Genomic DNA, 22,877 nt, shown 5'->3' with positions numbered 1-22,877 from the left:
TTAATGCAATTATCTTGTTAACCAATCACATGGCAGTTGCTTCAGTGCATTTAGGGGTGTGGTCCTGGTCAAGACAATCTCCTCAACTCCAAACTGAATGAAAGAATGGAAAAGAAAGCATTTGTGAAGCCACAACACGCACAACCTTGAGGCGGATGGGCTACAACAGCAGAAGACCCCACCGGGTACCACTTATCTCCACTACAAATAAGAAAAAGAGGCTACAATTTGCACGAGCTCACCAAAATTGGATGGGAACAGTTGGAACGGGAGCTTCGTGCCCTGGATGTGCATCCCACAAATCTCCATCAACTGCAAGATGCTATCCTATCAATATGAGCCAACATTTCAAAAGAATGCTTTCAGCACCTTGTTGAATCAATGCCATGTAGAATTTAGGCAGTTCTGAAGGCGAAAGGGGGTCAAACACAATATTTGTATGGTGTTCCTAATAATCCTTTATGTGAGTGTATGTACTAATATATAATGTATACAACTTAACTACAGAGCTTCACATAGCAGGGACCCTGATCACAGTCTCCCTCAACGCACGTGTGTCCGATAAAACCGTCTATAAGCCACTAGGTTTTCAAAGCCTTTGGATGTGACAGACCATGTGACATCCCTGAACCTTTTCTCTAATTCCATTCTACAATGACTACAATGCTTCTATGCTTCAACATCATGTAAAAGATCAGAAACATTAATCTTACAAATCTGAGCTTCAGACGTGAACTTTTGATAGCGTTTCACAAGAGGCAAATGTAATGACAGCTGTGCATTGTCACCATGGTAACGCAGACGGCAGCGCTTTCCACCACAATGGCTGTGTCGACCTGGGTCCCTCAGGGAACTTGTCACAGGCAATGTCACACCGGCTTTGACATGTCGTGACACCGCTTGACCAGATTAAAAAGATTATATGCCATCTCCCTGGTTTTCCTCTGAAGGTCAGGTCTGTTTAGTGTTGCAGCTCTGGGTGAGCAAACATGGCAACCGGCCTTAAACCAACAGACGCGCTTGGCAAATTGTCACAACTCACAACAAACCGAGCTGAATGTCAGCACTGTTCTTCAGACTGAGACGCCTGTGCGTGAAGTTGGTCATGATGGGGTAAAGTGAAGAACTACGCTGGAAGTCGAGCTGACTTGATGTGGGACGTAAGCACAAGCAAAAGTGAACGCAAAGCATTTATTTGCATCAACATAACACATGCAAATGTCACAGAGTAAAACGTGCCTGTGAAAACCCAAATTTTTGTTTTTATATGTATGCTACATAATGTAAAGAACATTCTGTGAAAATATAAACTTGATCTCTTTAATATTGACTGATATTATCTTTGATGCCCCTCATCTCATAATAAGGATTATGAGACTTTAGCTTGGATTTCTCAGACAGGTATAGTGTTCTGTAGCTTAACCGGTAATGTATTGTATTAGCAATGCAAAGGTCATGGGTTCAGTGCATACTCTGAATTGTGGTACACAAGTCGCTTTGGATAAATCATCTTCCAAATCCATAAATGTTATTTTCCTATTTTATTTGAATAAACTGCAGCACTCACTGTAAAAAAAAATTAGGTCAAATCAACATATATTTTTATGTAACTTTTATATCAACTTATCACAAGTCAAAACTTAAATAGTAGAGTGAATTGACTTGCAAAACCAAGTTGTTTTTAAATTCAGTTACCAATTTTTTACAGTGTAGAATGCTTAATTTACAAGAAGATAAGATTGACCAAAACAATAAAGTGTTTCATAATTTTCAAGTTAAAGTTTAATATCAGATGCATTTTACATAAATAAAACAAAAACTATAATTCAATAAGCATAAAACATCTAAACAGGCATGTTAGGAATCTCGCTCATAGCCTGATTCAGTTTTCCTCTTCTTATTTGTTCCAGTTTCATCCTCTTCCTCTGATTTTTGACTGTTATCTTTAGATGTGTATTCTGTCCCGCAAAGTGACTCAATTCTGGGGAACGTCTGACCAGAAGCCAGTACCTGTCTAACGGTCACATTCACCCGGGACGTCTGCAAGTACCAGGAGCAAACCTTCCAATCGTCCTCTGATACACTTTGAATGATGTCATCATTCTGCGCCTCCCCCTTTAGTCTTTCATTTAGGCAGGCTGGCAGCATGTTTTCAGCAGGGGCGGGAACAATGCAGGGTACTGCGTGATAAAGCAGGCGACTGGGTCCTGACATCACCATTATGTCACCACTTTGCATGAACATGGCAGTGGGGGGATCTTCCCTCTTAGCTCCGCCCAACAGGTAGACGGCAGTCTGTCCAAAACTATGAATGTGAGAGTAATGGTAATACTAAACTTACTTGTTTAATAAATTAGCATTTAAAATGCACAAGACTTGCTAATTTTTGAAGGAAATAGGAAGCCAGTAACCACAAACAGAGTCATCAGGACCTGACAGGAAGCGGAAGTTATTACGCAATAACAACCGGTTGAATGTACATTATCCTGGTTATTACATGGCTATTTACCTCATAAGTAAGGCAAGGACCTTACTTACCTAAACCTTTTCACGTTTAACATTAAATAGTGATTTGAAATATTTATTTTCTAATTTTTAACGAATGCAGACCTTCCGCGAGGAAAAACTGTTTACTTTTGGCTTTTAGATAAGACAAGACATGCATATGTCACAAACACACTATTTGGTTTAATCATTTGTGAATATAATGTCATATATGTTGAAGAGTTTGGTTCCAAAACGCGATAAACACCATTTTAAAAAAAAATGAGTTGCCACCATAATCAGTATTGTATCAGGTCAGTATTAAAAAGTACATTCTTAATTTTACGCAAAATCCAATATCTGCCGTATTATTCTGTCATTTTTTCTCCCTGTTTTCCCAAAACGCGGTAAACGCTACTCCTCCTTTTCTGCAGAATGCAATAAATCCGCTCAACAAATCACAGCGCACCGTTCCACGCATTGTAAACAACAATGGCGGCACGTTGAATTCACACGAGAAACCTAGTTTTCCTCATCTACTTTGAACTTCGTGATTAACAACTAACAAAAACAAAATAATACTTTGATGGCATTGCTAAACCTGTGGTGGTTTTCTGTGAAGGGAAAAAACGTAAGCCATCAAAATCTAATAATTTACGCGAGAGGCACTCGGAGACGGAAAAATGACGTCTGTTGCTTGTTCTCCTGACAGCATTAAACTTCTGTCATGCTAACACATTGACCCCAGTGGATCTTATGAACAACTTTCCATTATTTTACTCGAAGTCAACGAAAATCGAGCAGGACCAAAACATTTTACAGCTGATCGCTGTCACAAAAGTTCAGCGACAACATCCCAAGGATGACAGCAGCAATGACAGTGTTATTAACTCTTTCAGCGCCATTGACGAGATATCTCGTCAATTAAGAGAAAACGCTTCCCCGCCAATGACGAGATTTTCCGTTTTTCTGCAATACCGCTATTATCCACCAGGTGGCGCAACTTATACAACCCGGAAGTAGCGTCTCACGTGAAAGAGAAAGAACTCCTTGCTTGTTTTAAAGATCGCTCTGCATCTGATCTCTATCAAAAGTCCTTCGCAAAAATTGAATTATTATTATTTTTTCTCAAAACTGGGTGTTTTTGAAGAAACCTACCCATGTTTAAGATGTGATTACAAGAAAACTAATAAAGGTAGGATGAAACTATTTTTGTTTGAAAGCAGAGGGTCTGTTCTTTCATCTGATATATTGTTTGTTTATATATTTAAAAAAGAAAATTTTCTGGAAGGCATTAAACTTCATGAAAATCATGAAAAATGCTGGCGCTGGCTGGCAACTTTTTTTTTAAAAACGCTGGCGGGGAAAGAGTTAATACGACAAAGTAAGTGTTTTGATTAATGCCATTAATGTTTAGATTTTTTAATCAGTGTATACAACTAGTCAACTAAACGAATATAACATGGCAAAGATGAATGCAGATTTATATATTGATTTAATAGATTTATAGCATTTCGAAAAAAAAAACTTAATCATGGATTTTTTGCATTTTGTGGAAAAAAAAGTTTTTAATAAATCTTTGAAAATCAAATTATGGATTTTAATTTTTAACGTTATTATAACGTAAAGAGATGCTATGTGAAAGTTTGTGGAAGTTTGTAACATCGTCACATTCTTGGTATAGAAAACACATTTTTATCGAAATCAGTCAAAATGGATTTATTGCGATTTGGAATCAAACTCTTCTCAATCTATATTATATATATATATATATATATATATATATATATATATATATATATATATATATATATATATATATATATATATATATATATATATATATATATATATATATATATATATATATATATATATATCCGGGTTACTATGTGTTATTTGTTTTCATTGGTTATCTGGGAATAACAATCCTGCAAATGTCGCAAGTTTAGTTGTATAAATTTAAATTAAATGTAACTAAATTAAATTTAGTTAAACTGTTTGGTTCATTTAACCGTGTTATAAACATCACTACAGTTCTGCCTCAGTACTGTAACTATTACACCGATTGGATAAGGAAATCTCAGCATTTCAGCAGAGTACACATTTGATTAACAAAAATCATCACCTGAAAGAGAGCAATGGTTGGGTGTGGTCAAGCTCTGATTCATCAACATGGATTCCAAGCGACGAATCAGAACGGTAATAGTTGAGAATGCCCGCCTCTGCATTAAAGCCAGGAAAGCCACAAACCGCTGCTACTTTGTGGGACAGCGAGTGAAGTTCAGAGGGGAAGGGAGTGTAGTGGTCTGGAGAGTAAGTCTGCAACAGAATGTAAAAATGTTAACTATATTCCACCTTGCATACTTCATTATAATACAGTACACTGCTTCAAGACATTAATGACTTTTGCAACACTAGTCTAATTAGTTTATGCAACCAGCTATAAGAATACTTTTCCTGCATTTTAAAATAACTGATATAAAGTTTTTAAGTGTACTTCAATTTGCTCTTTGGTTTCACAGTAGGTTGTATAATCTATGGATAATCATATGAGCACAACCTCTCCAAAGAGCTCGAGTATCAAATAATGTGACTGATTCGAGTAAACGGCTCAGCCTTCAGTTCTACTTAAGAGAGGAGCAAAGAGTCTCTGCTTAAAATTCACTGATTGCCGTTGTCAGACGTTCGCCGGTGTCAAACTAAGATCAGAGTTAATGAATCCGGTGTGCACCTCCTGACTGATTTAATAGGACAGAAGACTAAACACTTTTATGTAATTAGCATATAAACGAGACAGGCAGACATGAGGCCTGTACAATTAAAGATGAAATGTCCTGAAAGGAGCAAATAATGCTAATAAGATCACGGCATGAGATGTTCCTGAAAAAACAAAGACTCCACGGCAAGCCAAAGAAAATGATTATTCTGTTAAACATGAAAGGTAAAACAAACAGGTGATGATATTATTATGATATATATTAAATAGCTCTGGATTACTTGATTTCGATTGGTCAGCAATTGCCTTTTCCAGTCCATTATTTTTAAATGTTGACTGTTTTTTATAGCAATGTTGTATAACAAAGTTATTAACAAAGATTAAGTACACTTATTACTATAAATAGGGGACAATGGAAAAGTAAACATAGTCGCTCTGGCTACCAGTCATCAATCGATAACGATTATATAGGAGAGGGGGCACACTTTGATGACATCATGTAGTGCAGACCTTAGGGACACTTGACGCGAGGCCACGAGGGTGCACCAGAGTCATATTTTGGAACAGACTCAAGCATCATGCCGGAAATAGGAAGCAAAGTGGTGTAAACTCCTCCCATTCGTCATCTGATTGCTATTTCGCAAGGACTTGGGCCCTGTCCCAAATGGCACACTTCAAACTTATTAAGGCTTTTGCGCATTTTACCAACCCAGAAGTCCTTGCGAAAAAGTTCACACTGGTCCTGTCCCAAATGGCACACTTCGGACTTTTGGTCCTCCTCAGAGTCCACACTTTGACGACATTATTTAGTACAGACCTTAGGGACCCTTGACACGAGTCCACGAGGGCGCACCGGAGTTGTATTTTCGGACAGACTCAAGTCACGCCGGAAATAGGAAGAGAAGTTGCCCATCAGTGGCCCTGTCCCAAATGGCGCACTTCATGTGGACTTTCTGTCTCGTGGCCTTAAATTGTGCGTGCTCGCTTAGTCTACGAGTCCGTAGGGTGTCCCATATGTCATTTTTACGCTTTGAAGTGTGCTCATCAGTGCCTCCTTTGCAATCTTGATGCAGTCTTCAGCGAAGCCCGCACTGTAGCAGGCTTCACGCACTTTACCAACCCAGAAGTCCTTACGAAAGAGCAATCGGACCAATCAGACAACGGAAGGGAGGAGTTCACACTGACGGGCAACTTCTCTTCTTATTTCTGGCATGACGCTCGAGTCTGTCCCAAAATACGACTCTGGTGCACCCAAGTGGACTCACATCAAGGGTCCCTAAAGTCTGCACTACATGGTGTCATCAAAGTGTGGACTCTGAGGAGGACCAAAAGTCCGAAGTGTGCCATTTGGGACCAGTGTGAACTCTTTCGCAAGGACTTTTGGGTTGGTAAAATGTGCGAAAGCCTGCTGCATTGTGGGCTTCGCTGAAGACCGCATCAAGGGTGCAAAGGGGGCGCTGATGTGCAAACTTCGGAGCGTAAAAGTGACAGATAGGACACACTACGGACTAGTAGTCTTAGCGAGCATGTGCAATTTAAGGCCACGAAACCAAAAGCCCACATGAAGTGCACCATTTGGGACAGGACCAGAGTCACATAAGGCCCTTATGGCAACCTTGTGGCAACCTGTGTGCACGCGCAGTAGCTGAAACAACCCCCCCAAAAAAAAATTTGGTGCCATTTCAGCTAGAGAAACAAACGTTATGGTACAATTAATGTCAGGTAATAGGGCTTATTCGATCTACGTCATCAATGTTCGCGGCGGCCATATTGTTGACATAAAACTGTCAGTCTGTCAATTGACAAGCGCGGCAGCGTGGGTATTATGCATGGTATTATTGGTGTAATTTTTTTTTAAACCGCGCGATGGTGTGTGGTGTAATACACGGATGTTCTAACAACAGCAAAAAGAACCCCGGAATTAGTTTTTATGCGAAACCGACTGTCAGAAAACATGAAAGGAGACAGAGGAGTTGAACCAGCGAAGGAGAAACTCCCAACAGCAAAGTCTGTCCCCATCATTTTACCACAGGTAACGTTAGGGATATATGCCTCACAGCAAAGTCTGTCCCCATTATTTCATCACATATGGTTAGCTGTAAGCAGTGGCTGAAACTGCTCTTTCAAATAAGCTGCCATAAATTGAGACAGTTATTAAATTAGTATGAATAACTATATGAACATAATAATAGGTCTGGCATTGATACTAGGTAGGGAATTAAGGGCCGTTCACATAGTTTTGAAAATCGTTTTATATTAAACAGAATAGCGGAGCTCACACCAAAACTATAACGATACAGATACAATGAACGACATCATTGGGATCACTTTCTGAGCGATTTTTCCCACATGATTAAGGATAAACCATTGATAGCATTAAAATCTATTTGAACTTCAAGTGCACGGCCACTTAAAATGACAGTGAAACTCATTGCTGAGGTCTATAACATTAGATTACCTCCAGTTGCTGTGAAAATTGACTACGTAATGCTTTTTAATCTATTACATTAACTAACTGTTATGCCAAAAGGTAAGAGATGACACAAACTATTAGATTCACTGTTTAGAGTTACGCGAAACCCAGCGTGTTGAGGACATCTGCAAAAGTTTTTATTACAATCAATATTAAAGGCAAGTGATTTGTGCGAGTGCCGTGAGCGAATTAGCATAAACGTATTGTTTGGTGATGTGGATGATGATATAGTAATCGTTATAGTTATAATGTGAACGGCCCTTCAGTGCTTGTATGATGAATGCGGATACTGCATGAACGATATAGTTATAAATATCCGGATAAGTTACGGCTGGCAATAAGGACGGATCTTTACTTAAGGCTTTTGGGTCTATTTGATATTGTTCCACAATAATCAAGCTCATCTTCTCTTAATACGGACGAGATGAAGCCATTAGGCTACTGCTCCCCTCGACTCAAATCTACGTGCGGCTAGGGGCAGGACAGATGTCATGTCAACAAGATGGCCGGGGCTAGCGACTTCCGGTGTTTGTGAATAAGCCCTATATAGCGTTTAATTGTGATTTTGTGTTCCTGTATAGCTCAGTTTTAAAGCATTGTGTGAAAAGGTCATGGCTCGAACCCAGGAAACACACATACTGATAAAAACTTGTATACCATGTAATGCAATGTAAGTCGCTTTGGATAAACATAAATAATTTTAGTCTGTATAATGATGTCTGTATTTCCCTATTTAAGTAGATAAGACATGGTAAACATGACCACCTATAGTGGCACGACTTCTGTAAAGGGACTTTGTTATTTATTTGAGTCTGTCAGCAGACTTTACAAGTAAGCAAATCAATTAACTTCAAATAAAAACATGTATATAAAATATCTACATATAAATTAGAAAACTGACTAATCATACATGTATATATAAATATCATCAAATTAAAACACAATGACACAAAGCGACTGCAGTTACCTTGGAGTTCCAATCATAGTGGTAACCAAGAGTCACCCAGCGTAGCTTTTCTAGAAGAGTCTTGGGCTCTCTTTTCCCAGAGCCCTTTCTTCTGCAATAATTCGCAGATCCATTCAGGTAAGAAAAAGGGAGAAACAGATCATGCACATTATAGTTGCACAAACCTTTGATGATAAATAGGAATTAACATACTGCAATTTCTTAAATCTAACATCTTTGTGATATTACCACCACAAATGCAGTGTCTTTGGGAAAGGTAACTTCAACGTGACAGCGTGAAGCACAAATGTAACTCTTTAAAAAATTACACAATTTATAAAGAAAAACTGATAATACAGATTAAGCTGACCACAGAATATTCAGTTATATCAAAAATACTGTTTTAGTTTTGCACTTTGCACTGTTTTAGGGAAATTAGACCATTATTTTTATGTGACAAATTTCTTCTCAGTTTTCAACACAATACCATTTTTTCCAGAAAAAAAGCACCTTTTACTTTATATGTGAATTATAGATTTTCTTTTGTGCCAAAAATCGAATTATATATAGATCATGTTCCGTGAAGATATTTTGTACATTTCCTACCGTAAATATATCAAAACTTTATTTTTGTGAGTGGATGGACTTATATGGACAACTTTAAAGCAGATTTTCTCAATATTTTAATATTTTTGTACCTTCAAATTCCAGATTTTCAAATAACTGTACCTCAGCCAAATATTTTTTCAGCTTTCATATGATGTATAAATCTCAATATTAAAAAAATCGACCCTTATGACTGCTTTTGTGGTCCATGGTCACATATGTTATACATAATAACATAAGTTTTATACATTATGATATTTTATCTTACTACAGTATGTTTATACAAACAACAGACAGCAAAAATTAAGCAAACACTAAAACATCATAATCCTCAAAAACATGGACAAAAATCGTATCATATTCAAAATAACTTACTGAATGGCATCTATGCTTTTCTCCCAAATGTTCTCGGTCTCTGCAGTTGACATATGCATATCTAGATTACACACATTTGGTTTCTGTGGATAGTTCTTCAGACATTGCTTTGTCCAGTACTGCTGAGAACCAGGCAGGAACGGGTTGGATATAAAGATAAACCCTGAAATCCAACATTGAAAACTTATACAAAACGTTTATGTACATTCATCTGAAAGAAACAGGAAAACAACACGCAGGGAGAAAGACTCAGAAAAATTCATAACATACAGGAATCTAAAACATTTAAAGAAAAACAACTATGATGATTAATATGCAATACAACAGGTATTAATAAGCAAATTTTCTTTTACATGACATTTATTTTCTGAATGCTACTGCTACCAAATGAATAGTCTACAGATGGCAGCCTGGCTTGTGAGGTTGTGCACTTATTTCAAAACAGAAACTGTTGCTGGCCAATCACACACCTGGATATCCATGCAGACCAAAAGCTCTCCAGTCTTTTACTGGTTGAAGACCCGCTTTGGAAACTTCTTCATCACTTATAGGGCTGGAGTTAAGTTCACAAGCAAACACCTAACAAACAGAAAATCACAGAGTAAATGTGTGATAAGTAAAATATTAAAAATGACTAAAACTGTTAAGTAACTCTAAATATTATGTAGCACATGCTTTGTTTGCAACTAATTATGTCATACTAATGAGGTATATTATGTTATGTTGATTTGGTGTTAATTAATAAACCTTTCTGGCGCTATGGGTCTTTTGAGAGCAAATGACTTACCTTGTCACTGTTTAGTGGTTTGGAGAAATTAATGACTTCACTGAAGTCTGGAGGAGGACTTCTCCTCTTATAAAACTTGAATAATTTCCTAAAAGCATCTTCTCCATGCTCCACTATGGAGGCCGCCATCTTTGCCGTCATCGTGTGAACTTTCAACTCCTGACGTCAACAGTACACATTGACATTTCGATTTAAAGGCAAGTATTACAATAAACAAATTAAATAATGATTATAAACGTAAACACTATCGATTATGGATATTTTAAGTGCGTTTATTATACAGCTTATAGCTTCAAATATGTTATATACATGTGACTTCATTCAGCGCTGCGCAGACCAAACGGCCTATGACATAGAAATACCGCGAGAGCGATTCTACAGCGATGCTTTTGAATCTCTCTCGCGGTACTTGATGTTTTACGCAGCACTGCATGGTTTGTTCCTGTCACGTGATTGGGGTCAGGGCAGGGTAGCACCATTTGCCAAGGACGAAACATGGCAGCGACAGCAGGAGGCAAGAAGGTGTTTGAGGTTTTTGTTTCAAAAGTGCCGTGGACGATTGCGACGAGTAAGTATTGACAGTATAGTTTGAATAAAATAACGGCTGATTAGTACTTGCGTTAATTTATTACTATTAGGTATTTATTTATAGCGCACTTTGTCACTAAAGCATTGCCTTTCATGCTCAATGTATTATGATGTCTGTTAAGCCTTTAATTTTTTATTTTTTGTCTTATAATAATTATAATAAGTATTTTAGCTTCGTCATAAAAGCACAATTTAAAGTAGCCGTAGCTAATAATGTTATTGCAATGTTTTCTGTTTTAGAGGAAATGAAGGAGTATTTTGGACAGTTCGGTCAGGTGAAGAAATGTCTTCTGCCCTTCGTAAGTATAAAATCCTAGAATGAGTTTTCATGTTTTAATTCTAGTGGAATAAACACAGTGTTGAGATGAGCTTGTCGGACTGTTGTATTGTCTTACAGGATAAGGAGACAGGTTTTCATCGGGGGTTTTGTTGGATAGGGTTCAACTCAGAAGAGGGACTCCAGAATGCACTTCAAAAAGATCCACACATCATCGAAGGAGCAAAGGTGAGTTAAAAATACATTTTAGATTAAAAAGAAAATCAACAAGAAATTAAAAATTCAAGTCTACCGAGCCAGTTCAATAGCTCTGTTCTTATCTTTTGTTTATATAAAAAAACATTAATAAACATGAATACTACACCTAATCTAAATACATAGCTCTTCACATCGTAAAGGATTAGAGGCGCTTCTCATAGATGTTTAAACATCTGTAGCAAGATTTTACATATATGCTTTTGTTTTATTGCAGCTCCAGGTACAAAGAAACAGAAAGGCGTTCATTGGAAGAAAACCAAACAAGGAAGCAGAAGAGAGCTGAAAATGCCTGATTTTGTGTGATGTGTAAACCATACAGTGTCAAGTATTGTGTCGTCCATAATATGGAACTGCTATTTATTGTGGATGTCTCTTCATTAGGCATCGATTTGTATTGTATAAAAATACCTGGATTAAACCTAAGAATTTTTGACTAATACATTTTGTTTTTAATTTCACAAACTTGGAAAAAAATGTATCAGGTTAAACAGTTATGTAACAATTTTAGTGTTTTTATGGATAGTTTAGTTTATATATCAGCGTTAAGTTTGTCTACTTCTAGAAGTTCAACTGCATCTTCGATTATCTCTCCAAAGATATAGTCACACATCTCTCCAAGACATTGCTGTTATGCTATCACTTTATTCCTCTAAACCTTGAAGAAATTATAACACATTCCAAGATGTATTCCAATACAGTATATCTTTTACGGATACTTGATACATTTTATTCTTTCATAATGTTCTAATTCAGTAAGCTTACAGCTTTTTATTTAATGAGCTACTCATCAAGTGATTGCTAAAGAGAAAAAAATATGCATTAGTTACACTGAATGACATCATCTCATGCAAATCCTAAAATAAAAGTTTTCTGGTCATTTCATTTTCTACTTACTATCACCATTTAATGATCTGTTTAATGATCTAAAAAGGTTCAAATGAACTTGAATTAAAAAAAATCTATTGTCAAATAGTATTAATAGTTAAGTTAAAATTCCTATAGCGTATTTTTACAATTTTGCTTTGTTGCAAAGCAGCTTTACAGAAAATACTTTTTGGCAAAAAAAGTATAGGATAAAAGATATTAAAAACAGTAAAACTATGAAATACACTATGAAAACTACAATTAAATATTTACAAGCTAAAGTGTTATAAATAAAAATTTTAACTGAAAAACGTTTTGTCCAACAAGTAAGTCTTCACAGATGAACACAACCTTTATGAATTTTGGGGGCAAAATATGGCTTTATTTGTAGAAAACTTATTTACACTTCAAAATTCATAAAATTTGTATTCATATGTGAAGATAAACTTGTTGGACAAAAACAACTTTTTTATTAAAATCTTGTCAAAAACCAAACAAGCATACACTTTAAACAACTTAACACATTAGGATACATATCCAAGCAGCATCACCATAATTGAAAAATAACAAATCAAAATAAAATAAATACATAAATAAAAAATCAATCAATCATATTACAGGGGATTAATGCATATATGCAGACAATATTTTATATAGTTTTAAGGAACCATTGCTTTTTAAATGCTTAAAGGGTTTTAAATAAAATGTTGAAGTCATTTTCAAGGGCCACAAAACAAGGAGAACCCTTTAGAAATCTGCATTTCTACTGGCCATGAGCGGAACTGAAAACTACGATACCCATAATGCACTGCGCGCTTTGGAAAGAAGTTGAAAGGTCACAGAGCGAAACCGGTTAGTGAATGACAGCGTGAGTGCAGAGTCAATGAAGGTAAATCCATTGGATGTTTTCTACTATAAATAATCACAGTTATAAGGTAAAATCTCAGGCAATTTTAACCTTATTTGTCTCGGGGTATGTTACGCAACGGCTTGCATAATACTGCTACAGCGGCGTTTGTAATGAGCTAACCGCGTCCTTCAATGCACACGTTGATGTTATCAATGAATGTAACACATTCACTATTGGATACTGTATTACTTATGTGTCATTTCACGTCCCTTGTTGAGAAATACTGTAATTGACGCGGTTTGGTTGAAGGTAAACCCGTTACCTGATTAATAAGAGTTTTCATAACACTCTCACGTGTCCAAGATCGATGACGTCACGACACATCACCACGCCCCTCAAAAGTGTTACCAATAACTGTTGTTAGTGTTTCATTTTAATGTAACGTGGATTGTTCTTTCACAAAACAAAAAAACAGCAAACAATGTTTAATTATTGTTTTTAACGCAAGCTGAATGGTAAATTTGTTATGAATTATTATTTGCCTATTGGAAAACTCATAAGATATTCAGTAAAACGTGTGATTACCAATTAAATTGTAATTTAGCTGATGCTGTAAGTAAATCTAAAGGCACAGTCCACTCTGGAACAACCAGAGATTAAAGTGATAGTTCACCCACTGGTTTTTGTACTGGTTTTAATGAAAACTATAATGGTGATATGAGTCTTTACTAGTAATGTGCTCGCTTCAGTTGGTGGTGAATCAAAAGCAGAAGAATCATCATAATTATTGAGGGGAAGGCACAATTTTGCAATACAGAAATGTTGCAGTGGTATTGCTAAACAGCTGATGATTCATAGTGGTATTTGTAATGGGAACCAGCAACATTTGTATTGTTTATTTAACAGGGCAGAACAGCCAAGATCAATTCCGATTTTTTTTTCACCAATAATATTTTTTTGGCAGTACCTCACATGGCTGGTCGACTACTGAAAGTATCATCTGTTGCCACTGCAGTGTTCGCATCAACAGGGTTCTACCTGTACAACAAAAATGTTGATCTCAATGACCTCAGCATCATTAGATTTGGGAGGGCAGCTGCGATGGTAAATATAATTATCCTCTGTCTGTTTTACATCTTGTACCGCAAAATGCAATTGCACCTGTTATCATTATTTTAATAAACTATGTTTATTTTTACCAGCCACATTGAGATGTGCATCTTGTCGTTGCCTATTTAATCAGTTTTTCTTTCTCTTTGAATGAATCTTTACAGACAGCTGTTATTAGTTATGACTACCTCACGGCTCTCAAAAATCTACAGTATGGCACAGAAGAGTACTGGGCTGTCAAATCAAAGGTAAAACTTTGTTTGCATTATGAAATCTTGTGTTCTGGACATCTGCTGGGTGTCGATTTATCTGAAATCTCTCTGGTTTTGTGGCTCTGTATTGAACAAGATTTAGATTTACAGTAAATTAGATCTCCAAACAGAAGATGAATCAGTGAGATGTGTAAGTTTGTCTTTTTGCTGTTGACACACATGCAACAAGATTTAAACTCTGTCAGATATCTGTAAAAATGTTTCAATAGAAAGCTTTATCAATAAGTTTATGATGTTCAACATTAAAAAGTGTAAAATGTCTCTAGAGCTGGTTCAATGTAGGATTGCATTTAGTTTTTGATACTATTTTACTATATTTAATTTGCCACTGAATTAAAATAAAAGTACCTTGAACTATATTCTGATAATGAAGAGTTGAGCCACCGCTTTTGCACCACACAAATCTTAAAGGGACACTCCCCTTTTTGTGAAAATATGCTAATTTTCCAGCTCCCCTAAAGTTAAACATTTGATTTTTACAGTTTTGGAATTCATTCAGCCGCTTTTAGCATAGCTTAGCATAATTCATTGAATCTGATTAGACCATTTAGTATCGCGCTCAAAAATAACCGAAGAGTTTTGATATTTTTCCTATTTAAAACTTGACTCTTCTGTAGTTACATCGTGTACTAAGACAGACGGAAAATTAAAAGTTGCAATTTTCTTAGCCGAATTGGCTAGGAACTATACTCTGATTCTGGCGTAATAATCAAGGACTTTGCTGCTGTAACATGGCTGCAGAAGGCGCAATGATATTACGTAGTGCACAAAATAGTCCTCTGCTATTTAAAGTTACCAAGGGGACTATTTTAATATTATTGCGCCTTCTGCAGCCATGTTACGGCAGCAAAGTCCTGCTGTAACACAAAAAATATCGAAACTCTTTGGTTATTTTTGAGCGCGATGCTAAATGGTCTAATCAGATTCAATGGATTATGCTAAGCTATGCTAGAAGTGGTACCGCCAGAACTAAACATCGGCTGAGTGAATTCCAAAACAGTAAAAATCAAATGTTTAAATCTAGGGAACCTGGAAAATGAGCATATTTTCAAAAAAAGTGGATTTAGCCATGGTGTAAACTGTAAGGCAAACCCCTCTCTCATCCACATTACTCTTTTTTGCCATGTTTATGTGTTCTTGGAACCTTAAACGCGGGGTCAGCATTTTCTGGTAAACGTTGTTGATATTTAAAATCCCCAAAACAAACACGCCCCTACCCAAAAAGGATCTGGACCCTCTTTTGATAGCCCCACACATACGTACGCAGCACGTGCAAGCGGATTGTGCTGTGCTAGCCAGCTGAGTGTATGATGTCGTAAATGAGTTAACGCAATGTGCGGTACTATGGTAATTCAGGTCGACTGTGTTTTGGTACTACTGCATGTTTTAACGTGAATGGTTTTGCTCCGTTTCACACGGAAGGCGACTTTCAACACCCGGCACAAGAGAAAGAGGCAGAGGTCGGAATCTTGGAAAAAGGAGACATAGAGCACATGCACATGTTGCAGGTTCAAACACTTGCAGAAGCGCAAATAAGTGTCCTTGCTTTAGTCTCCATTATTAGTAGACACGGCCCTAACTAATAATTTGGCTACAAGTGCGTTTTGGAACTTGACCTGACAGACTTTTCGAAGCATTTTTAAATACCCTCTTTAAATTATATGTAGTGCAGTAAGTAATCACATTTTATATATTATGTCATCCAGGTCAACACATTACTCAAACCGACATGACAGCATAGAAATGCATCAACAGTCAACATGCAATCTCAAAATTGATATATTGATCAAGCTTTCAAAACTGTACATGAAATTAAAAGCACTAGAAAAACACAATTTGGCTCGCGGTTTGCAGCATCATAACGGCAAATGCTAGAAAATAATTCTTGTGCCATTTCTACCCTTGTGTGTAAAGGCCATTTAAAAGACTCTGTCAGGTACAGTTAAGCAGCTGGTGCAGGGAAAGGTAGGAGTCTTTCACCTGTGTGTGTGAATTTGTGCGGCAGTCGCTGGAGGAAAACCGCTGAACCCTGAAGAGCAGAGGCCGAGCCAGCTGCACTCTCTGCCAGGCTCGGGTGCGAAGGATAGGGTGCCGTTCTCGTTGCCCCTGGGGGCCGGCAGTCAAGCCTGGCTACACACGCTGATTAGAATTAATGCGGGGCCCTGATTTAATATAGAGGAGAGATTTGGCTTCTAATTATTCTCTTACTAGATGATTTAGTTCACCGCTTATAGGTTGTTTCGGATCAGGCTTGCTTAGAATTTTTTAGCGTTGGCGGTTTTCGCATTGTGGACGCTAGTTTAAATTAACAACCTTTTGCAAACACACTTTTACACTACATTTTTTAAAAGTGGTGTGTCACTTACTTAATAAAAACGTTTAAGTTTAACCTTGCCCTCTAATAATGTGTTTAGTGCCATTTAATAATGTTTACATGCAGTATTTTATGATGCTTGCATTGCAGAGCCATTATGATTAGCATAATTGATGTACCATCAAGATTTAATGTAATGCATTTTAATGTAAGAGGCGCAATGAAACATTTTGCTGCCTGTCAACTGTGGTTAAAGTAAACTATTGTGTTTTTGTTAACAGCATAATTAAATCTCTATTATAAAAATTAGTTTGCAGTTAAACAACAATTAGCAGTAACTTAAAGGAATATTCCATTTTCCTTAAAAGAAAAATCCAGATAATTTACTCACCACCATGTCATCCAAAATGTTGATGTCTTTCTTTGTTCCGTCGAGAAGAAATTATGTTTTTTGAGGAAAACATTGCAGGATTTTTCTCATTTTAATGGACTTTAATAGAGCCCAACACTTAATACTTAACTCAACACTTAACAGTTTTTTCAATGGAGTTTCAAAGGACTATAAAGCGATCCCAAACGAGGCATAAGGGTCTTATCTAGCAAAACGATTGTCATTTTTGACAAGAAAAATAACAAATATACACTTTTAAAGCACAGCTTTTGGTTTAGGTCCGGTCCAGCGCGACCTAACGTAAATGCGTGGTACGTAGGGAGGTCACGTGTTACATATATAAAACGCACATTTGCGGACCATTGTAAACAATAAACTGACACAAAGACATTAATTAGTATCAGTTGACATACAACAACGTAGGAACGGTCCTCTTTCACCCCACTTGTAAACACTGGGGCGGAGTTTCGCGCTCCTCCTCTGTGACCTCTTGACGTGATGACGTATTGTGTTGGGTCACGCTAGCGCATGACGACCGGATCTAAACGAGAAGTTGTGCTTTAAAAGTGTGTATTTGTTATTTTTCTTGTCAAAAATGACAATCGTTTTGCTAGATAAGACCCTTATTCCTCGTTTGGGATTGTTTATAGTCCTTTGAAACTCCGTTGAAAAAAACTGTTACGTGTTGAGTTAAGTATTAATTGTTGGTGTCTATTAAAGTCCATTAAAATGAGAAAAATCCTCCAATGTTTTCCTCAAAAAACATAATTTCTTCTCGACTGAACAAAGAAAGACATCAACATTTTGGATGACATTGTGGTGAGTGGATTATCTGGATTTTTTTTTAAGAAAGTTGAATATTCCTTTAAGTAACTTCAGACCCAAAATTGTTGCCATGTCTCTAAAGTAAAAAAAAAAAGGAGTAAATGCTTACCTACGTCATAAAAGCACTGTACATTTTAACAGTTGCACAATAAACAGGACAAAAATAGTACAGACCATGGACACTGAACCTGATCTCCCAAGATAAGGTGCCTATTTTACGTGATTTTGTATGAATTTGGGACATAGCATGTACGATTAATGGAACGCAATGAGAAGCTAGAAGCTACTGTAGCCACCACAAGACAAACATGTCATCATCTGAGACAACTGAGGAAACTAGAGCCCGACCAATAAAGGATTTTGAAGGCCAATACCGATACAAATGTTTGTTGGTTTTAAAATCCAATATTCCGATATATCGGCCGATATTTTTTCCAGAAACGCGCAACAAAACATTAACAAATTTCCCGAACATTAGTTATTTGTAGTTATTTATGAGTTTTAACTAAAATAATATGATAATGCATTTTAAAAAGAAACTTGTTTCTTTTATTGTCTCGTGACCAACTCACCATGAACTCATTTAACCGTTGTTCTCTTTGCCCAACTCTGGCTGGATCAGCAGGTTGCAGGATGTGTGATGCGAGTGTTGCCAAGAGGGAGGTTGTAGAGTGCCCTCTGGTGGACAAACCATACAACGGCAACACTCAAGACATAGTTGAAGGCTGTTTCGTCCGTTTTTTTTTTTAATATTAATTTATCGGCCATTATGAATGCCGATACCGATAGTTTGGAAAATGCCTAATATCAGCCTGCCGATATATCGGTCGGGCTCTAGAGGAAATGCGCTCTGTAGAACAGTTTTTTTAGGCCTACTGTAAAAAACATGACGGCGACTTCCATGTAAGAAGACCCAGGGTGTATGTAGATAAAAACGGCTCATTCTAAGGTAATACAAACAAACAATGGAGTTTATTATGTAATAAATAAATACATAACTGACAATATAGTTTTGTATATTATATTGCATTTATATTGGATATAAAATTACAAGAGATCCTTCTAAAAGTTACGTATTGCACCTTTAAAGGGTTTGTTCACCCAAAAATGAAAATAATGCCATTAATGACTCACCCTCATGTCACTCCAAACTCGTAAGACCTTCGTTCATCTTCGGAACACAGTTTAAGATGTTTTAGATTTAGTCCGAGATCTTTCTGACCCTCCAATGGAAATCTATGTACGGTATACTGTCCATGTCCAGAAAGGTAATACAAACATCATCAAAGTAGTCCATGTGACATCAGTGGGTCAGTTAGAATGTGTTGAAGCATCGAAAATACATTTTGGTCCAAAAATAACAAAAATTACAACTTTATTCAGCATTGTCTTCTCTTCCGCATCTGTTGTGAACCGCGTGCCCGAGACTAAAGTCACGTGACTGCAGTGACGTGGCTCAAGTGTTATCCTCAGACATGTTTGCAAAGGTTTTTTTTTTCAAACTTACAGCATGCGTCTCCCTCAGACTGTAAACGAAGCTCTGGGGCGCACCAGATAACACGTCAGCCGCGTCACTGCTGTCACGTGACTTCAAATTTACATCATAGGGAACTACAAAGGGGTTCGAGAGACACCACAAGTTAAATACCAGCATTAATCTGCAACTGGACTCTTAGAAACGATGTGTTAATTTTTTACACAACTTTGTGCGTTAAGCTTTTAACACATTATGTGTAATTTTAACACATCATGTGTCATTTTGTGTTGATTTTTTGTTAAAATAAAATACAAGTTGTGTTAAAAGTAGCACAAAATGTGTTGTTTCAATAATAACACAGAGATGGGTGGATTCTGGGACAACGCATTTAGTGTGTTTTCCCAGAATCAACACTAATGTTTTTAACACATTCGTTCTAAGAGTGTGCTCATTTTCATATTTCAGCTTTTTTTGTAAACTGAGTAGGATTTTGATGGGCGTTGGATGTTTCGCAGGAGGACAAGCATGTCTGATTGCTCAGTGAGAACAGTGCAGGGGATCATGGGAGAGTTCCCAGGTGTTGCGGCTCTGTAATGGCCACAGCGTGTGACTCGTGTAATGAGGGGCGTTCCAGACAGTTAACCATGCCTCTGCTCTCTGCAGACCAGACCACCTGCTCTTTGTGCCTACCAAGTGCCTTCCTTCCCATCCGTTAAATCACTATGACTGCTGTATGATATAATGATCAGAGATTATGAAAACAGTTTTAGCTGTTTTCTGCTGACCTCATGTATGTTCTTTTAGTAACAATTTTAGTAACAGCCGCCATCATGCACCATCATGCAACATGCCAATACGCATACAGCCCATAGAGCTGTTTCTCTGATGATAGCCATATTTTACAAGATATGTCAAGCCAAACACTAAAAAGTCATTTTCGGGCTCTTGAGTTTGGTTTTACTCTGCTTTTGAACAAAAATGTGCATCCTAACTTATTCATCCAGAAGGTACAGTAGTGATGTAGAGATGAAAAATGTTACCCTGAACCACAAAACCACTAGGGCTGTAACGATAAATCGCGTGTCGCGTGTTAAAAAGACCTGTCTAAAATCGATTCTGAATCGCAAGGCTGCGATTTGTGTTTCATGCGCAGCTTGTGCATGTAATAATTTTCGGCACAAAAAAACAATAATTTCTCACCCATACAATGTATTGCTGGTTATTGTTACAAATATACAGATGAAGGTTTTGTAATCCAGGGTCACATATTGCTTCAAATGCCGCCGCAGGTTAGATTAAACTATAAAAATATAAGACGTATTGTAAAAAATGAAGGGGAAAAAAACATTAAACTTCTATGGTATTTATTGGACAAAGTTATTTGGCAAAAAGGCAATCCATGAGTAGGGCTGTCACGATTATGAAATTTGGCTGACGGTTAATTGTTTAATACATTGTGACGATTATGATGATTAATCCCCTTTTTGTTGCTTTGACATTTAAATCTCATAAATTTTTTGTTTATGAAATAATTTTCACAGATCGTTGTGATTATTTAAATGAAATCTTTTGCAAGGTTTATCTGGCAGTAAATATTTATACACATAACACATTTTTAAAAGTAATCTGATACTGTTTTGTTTACACAAGGCCCTCCAGGTCCCCCTTGTGTTTTTTAGAGAGATGTGCAATCATCGCGGTGATCTGAAATCATTGCGATGAGGTCAAACAATTGCGATGAGACGATTATTTAATCATTGTGACAGCCCTATCCATGAGTATTATGGAATCTTAAGCCTTATTCGGACGGTAATTGTTTCTCTTGAGAATGTCTGTAAAAATATATTTGCAGGCCTTCTCCATGATAAAACTCCATGATAAAAACGATGTTAATTGTACAAAGTTGGACATCACTTTTGGCACCTACTGTAAAAGCCTAAATTGTTGATGGGAAATTGGAATCCTCTTTTTTCTGTTTAAATCAGGACTATATTTAGTCTGTTTATGAAAAAAATCATAAACAGACTAAATATAAATGGCTTTTTTGTGTGTTTTTTGATGTCATTGTCTCTTAATATCTCAATACCTGAAACACAGTTTGGTTTGATGTGGAATCTAACATCTTGTAGATCTCACATTCCTCCTCCTCCACATTCCTCCTCAGTTATATAATAGTCTATTGGATATTACATAGGTTTGCATGTGTTTCTCCTGGTTCTTCCATTAAGTTGGTACATAATTAGCAGTCAAAGGTGGTGAAATGGACTACTTAGAGAGTATTCCTGCTGTGTGAGAAATCACCAGGTCCACAGTTGGTGTTTCTTGAATAGATGCTTTTGCCCCTTTTAACCCACAGCTGAATGCCTCCAGATAATGTGATTCTATGAATATTGAGGAAAAAATGTTTTTTCCTGCAATGTCACAGACAGTGGCCAGAAAGAAACAGGTCCAGCACAGAGAGCCAGATGAGAGAGATAATGTCTGATATCTACCTCTGAAAAGCCCACCTGAGAACAACTGTGAGACTCAAACACCAGGCTTCAGCATATCCCCTGAATTGTAACCGTTTTCAACCCCAAATCATTTTCAGTTGCAGAAGCTATTTATTTATTTTTTCTTTATTAATTATTTATCAAGAGGAAGCATTTGAAGAGTGCATACTTGTAAATGCTTCATTAAAAATTAATTTAAAACATATTAAAATGGCATTTGTTAATTCGTTTCAGTTAACAAATGTTTTTCATGAATGACATAAATAGAGCTGTAAAATACATGCAGACAGCACAAGTTTTTCAGTAATTCATGATTGTGACCATGCCTGTGAAAACCCAGATAAAGTAATTTTTTCTGGGATTTACTACACGATTTGCGATCCCACATAATTTAAAGTCCCCATGTTTTCGATAATTGTCTTTTTTAAATTTCACTTAAAATTCATCTTTGAACATCATAATAGCATCTATAAAACTTTTTCCTGTGACAGTAATTTCTTCATGCTTTAAAATAGCTTGAATGTAACTGTACACCCTTTCCTCATGTAGTATACGTGGAACCATGAATATGCAAATCAGTTCCCCATCTCTCTTCTATCGCAGAAGCTCGGACTATAGATATGAATATGCAAATTAGTCCCCACCTCCATTCAATCGCACCAGCTCAGACCATTCATATATATGTGACCCTGGTCCACAAAACCAGTCGTAAGGGTTGATTTAAAAATGTGGAACTTGTGCAAAAATCCTAAACATTGAAAAAAATCTA

General features: G+C 36.8%; 3 protein-coding genes across 4 annotated transcripts in view; 2 read left to right on the top strand and 1 right to left on the bottom strand.

Moving 5' to 3' along the window:
• Positions 1-1,757: 1,757 nt before the first annotated feature.
• On the bottom strand, positions 1,758-10,657 carry alkbh1 (alkB homolog 1, histone H2A dioxygenase). The gene is made up of 6 exons (XM_055171811.2): positions 10,391-10,657; positions 10,074-10,182; positions 9,604-9,766; positions 8,644-8,734; positions 4,613-4,806; positions 1,758-2,305 (listed from the first exon to the last, which is right to left on the bottom strand). The coding sequence occupies exons 1-6, from the start codon at positions 10,529-10,531 to the stop codon at positions 1,858-1,860; spliced, it is 1,146 nt and encodes a 381-aa protein (XP_055027786.2). The 5' UTR covers positions 10,532-10,657; the 3' UTR covers positions 1,758-1,857.
• A 156-nt stretch (positions 10,658-10,813) lies between these two features.
• On the top strand, positions 10,814-11,952 carry slirp (SRA stem-loop interacting RNA binding protein). The gene is made up of 4 exons (XM_055171812.2): positions 10,814-10,958; positions 11,219-11,277; positions 11,376-11,483; positions 11,728-11,952. Exons 1-4 carry the CDS (start codon positions 10,886-10,888, stop codon positions 11,794-11,796), a joined length of 309 nt encoding a protein of 102 aa, XP_055027787.2. The 5' UTR covers positions 10,814-10,885; the 3' UTR covers positions 11,797-11,952.
• A 1,197-nt stretch (positions 11,953-13,149) lies between these two features.
• Positions 13,150-22,877, top strand: part of adck1 (aarF domain containing kinase 1) — a 158,569-nt gene continuing 148,841 nt past the window's right edge. For both annotated transcript variants that reach the window (XM_055171810.2, XM_055171809.2), the window contains exons 1-3: positions 13,150-13,266; positions 14,192-14,331; positions 14,502-14,585. In XM_055171810.2, the coding sequence (XP_055027785.2) occupies positions 14,200-14,331; positions 14,502-14,585 (216 nt within the window). In that variant the 5' untranslated portion in view covers positions 13,150-13,266; positions 14,192-14,199. The remainder of the gene's footprint in view (positions 13,267-14,191; positions 14,332-14,501; positions 14,586-22,877) is intronic.

Source organism: Misgurnus anguillicaudatus, chromosome 7 (assembly GCF_027580225.2).
Source record: "Misgurnus anguillicaudatus chromosome 7, ASM2758022v2, whole genome shotgun sequence".
Classification (NCBI taxonomy): Eukaryota; Metazoa; Chordata; class Actinopteri; order Cypriniformes; family Cobitidae; genus Misgurnus; species Misgurnus anguillicaudatus.
The sequence above is the reverse complement of the archived record's forward strand: the minus strand, read 5'-3'. Positions and strand labels throughout refer to the sequence as shown.

Bases quoted from the DNA above. Each gene is read 5' to 3' on its own strand.
- alkbh1 (XM_055171811.2), bottom strand. From the start codon at position 10,531: ATGACGGCAAAGATGGCGGCCTCCATAGTGGAGCATGGAGAAGATGCT. The intron at 10,183-10,390 runs GTAAGTCATTTG...TCTGTTTGTTAG, and splicing joins AACCACTAAACAGTGACAAG to GTGTTTGCTTGTGAACTTAA. The intron at 8,735-9,603 runs GTAAGTTATTTT...GAATTATTGCAG, and splicing joins AAAAGCATAGATGCCATTCA to AAGAAAGGGCTCTGGGAAAA.
- slirp (XM_055171812.2), top strand. From the start codon at position 10,886: ATGGCAGCGACAGCAGGAGGCAAGAAGGTGTTTGAGGTTTTTGTTTCA. The intron at 11,278-11,375 runs GTAAGTATAAAA...ATTGTCTTACAG, and splicing joins AGAAATGTCTTCTGCCCTTC to GATAAGGAGACAGGTTTTCA. The intron at 11,484-11,727 runs GTGAGTTAAAAA...GTTTTATTGCAG, and splicing joins ACATCATCGAAGGAGCAAAG to CTCCAGGTACAAAGAAACAG.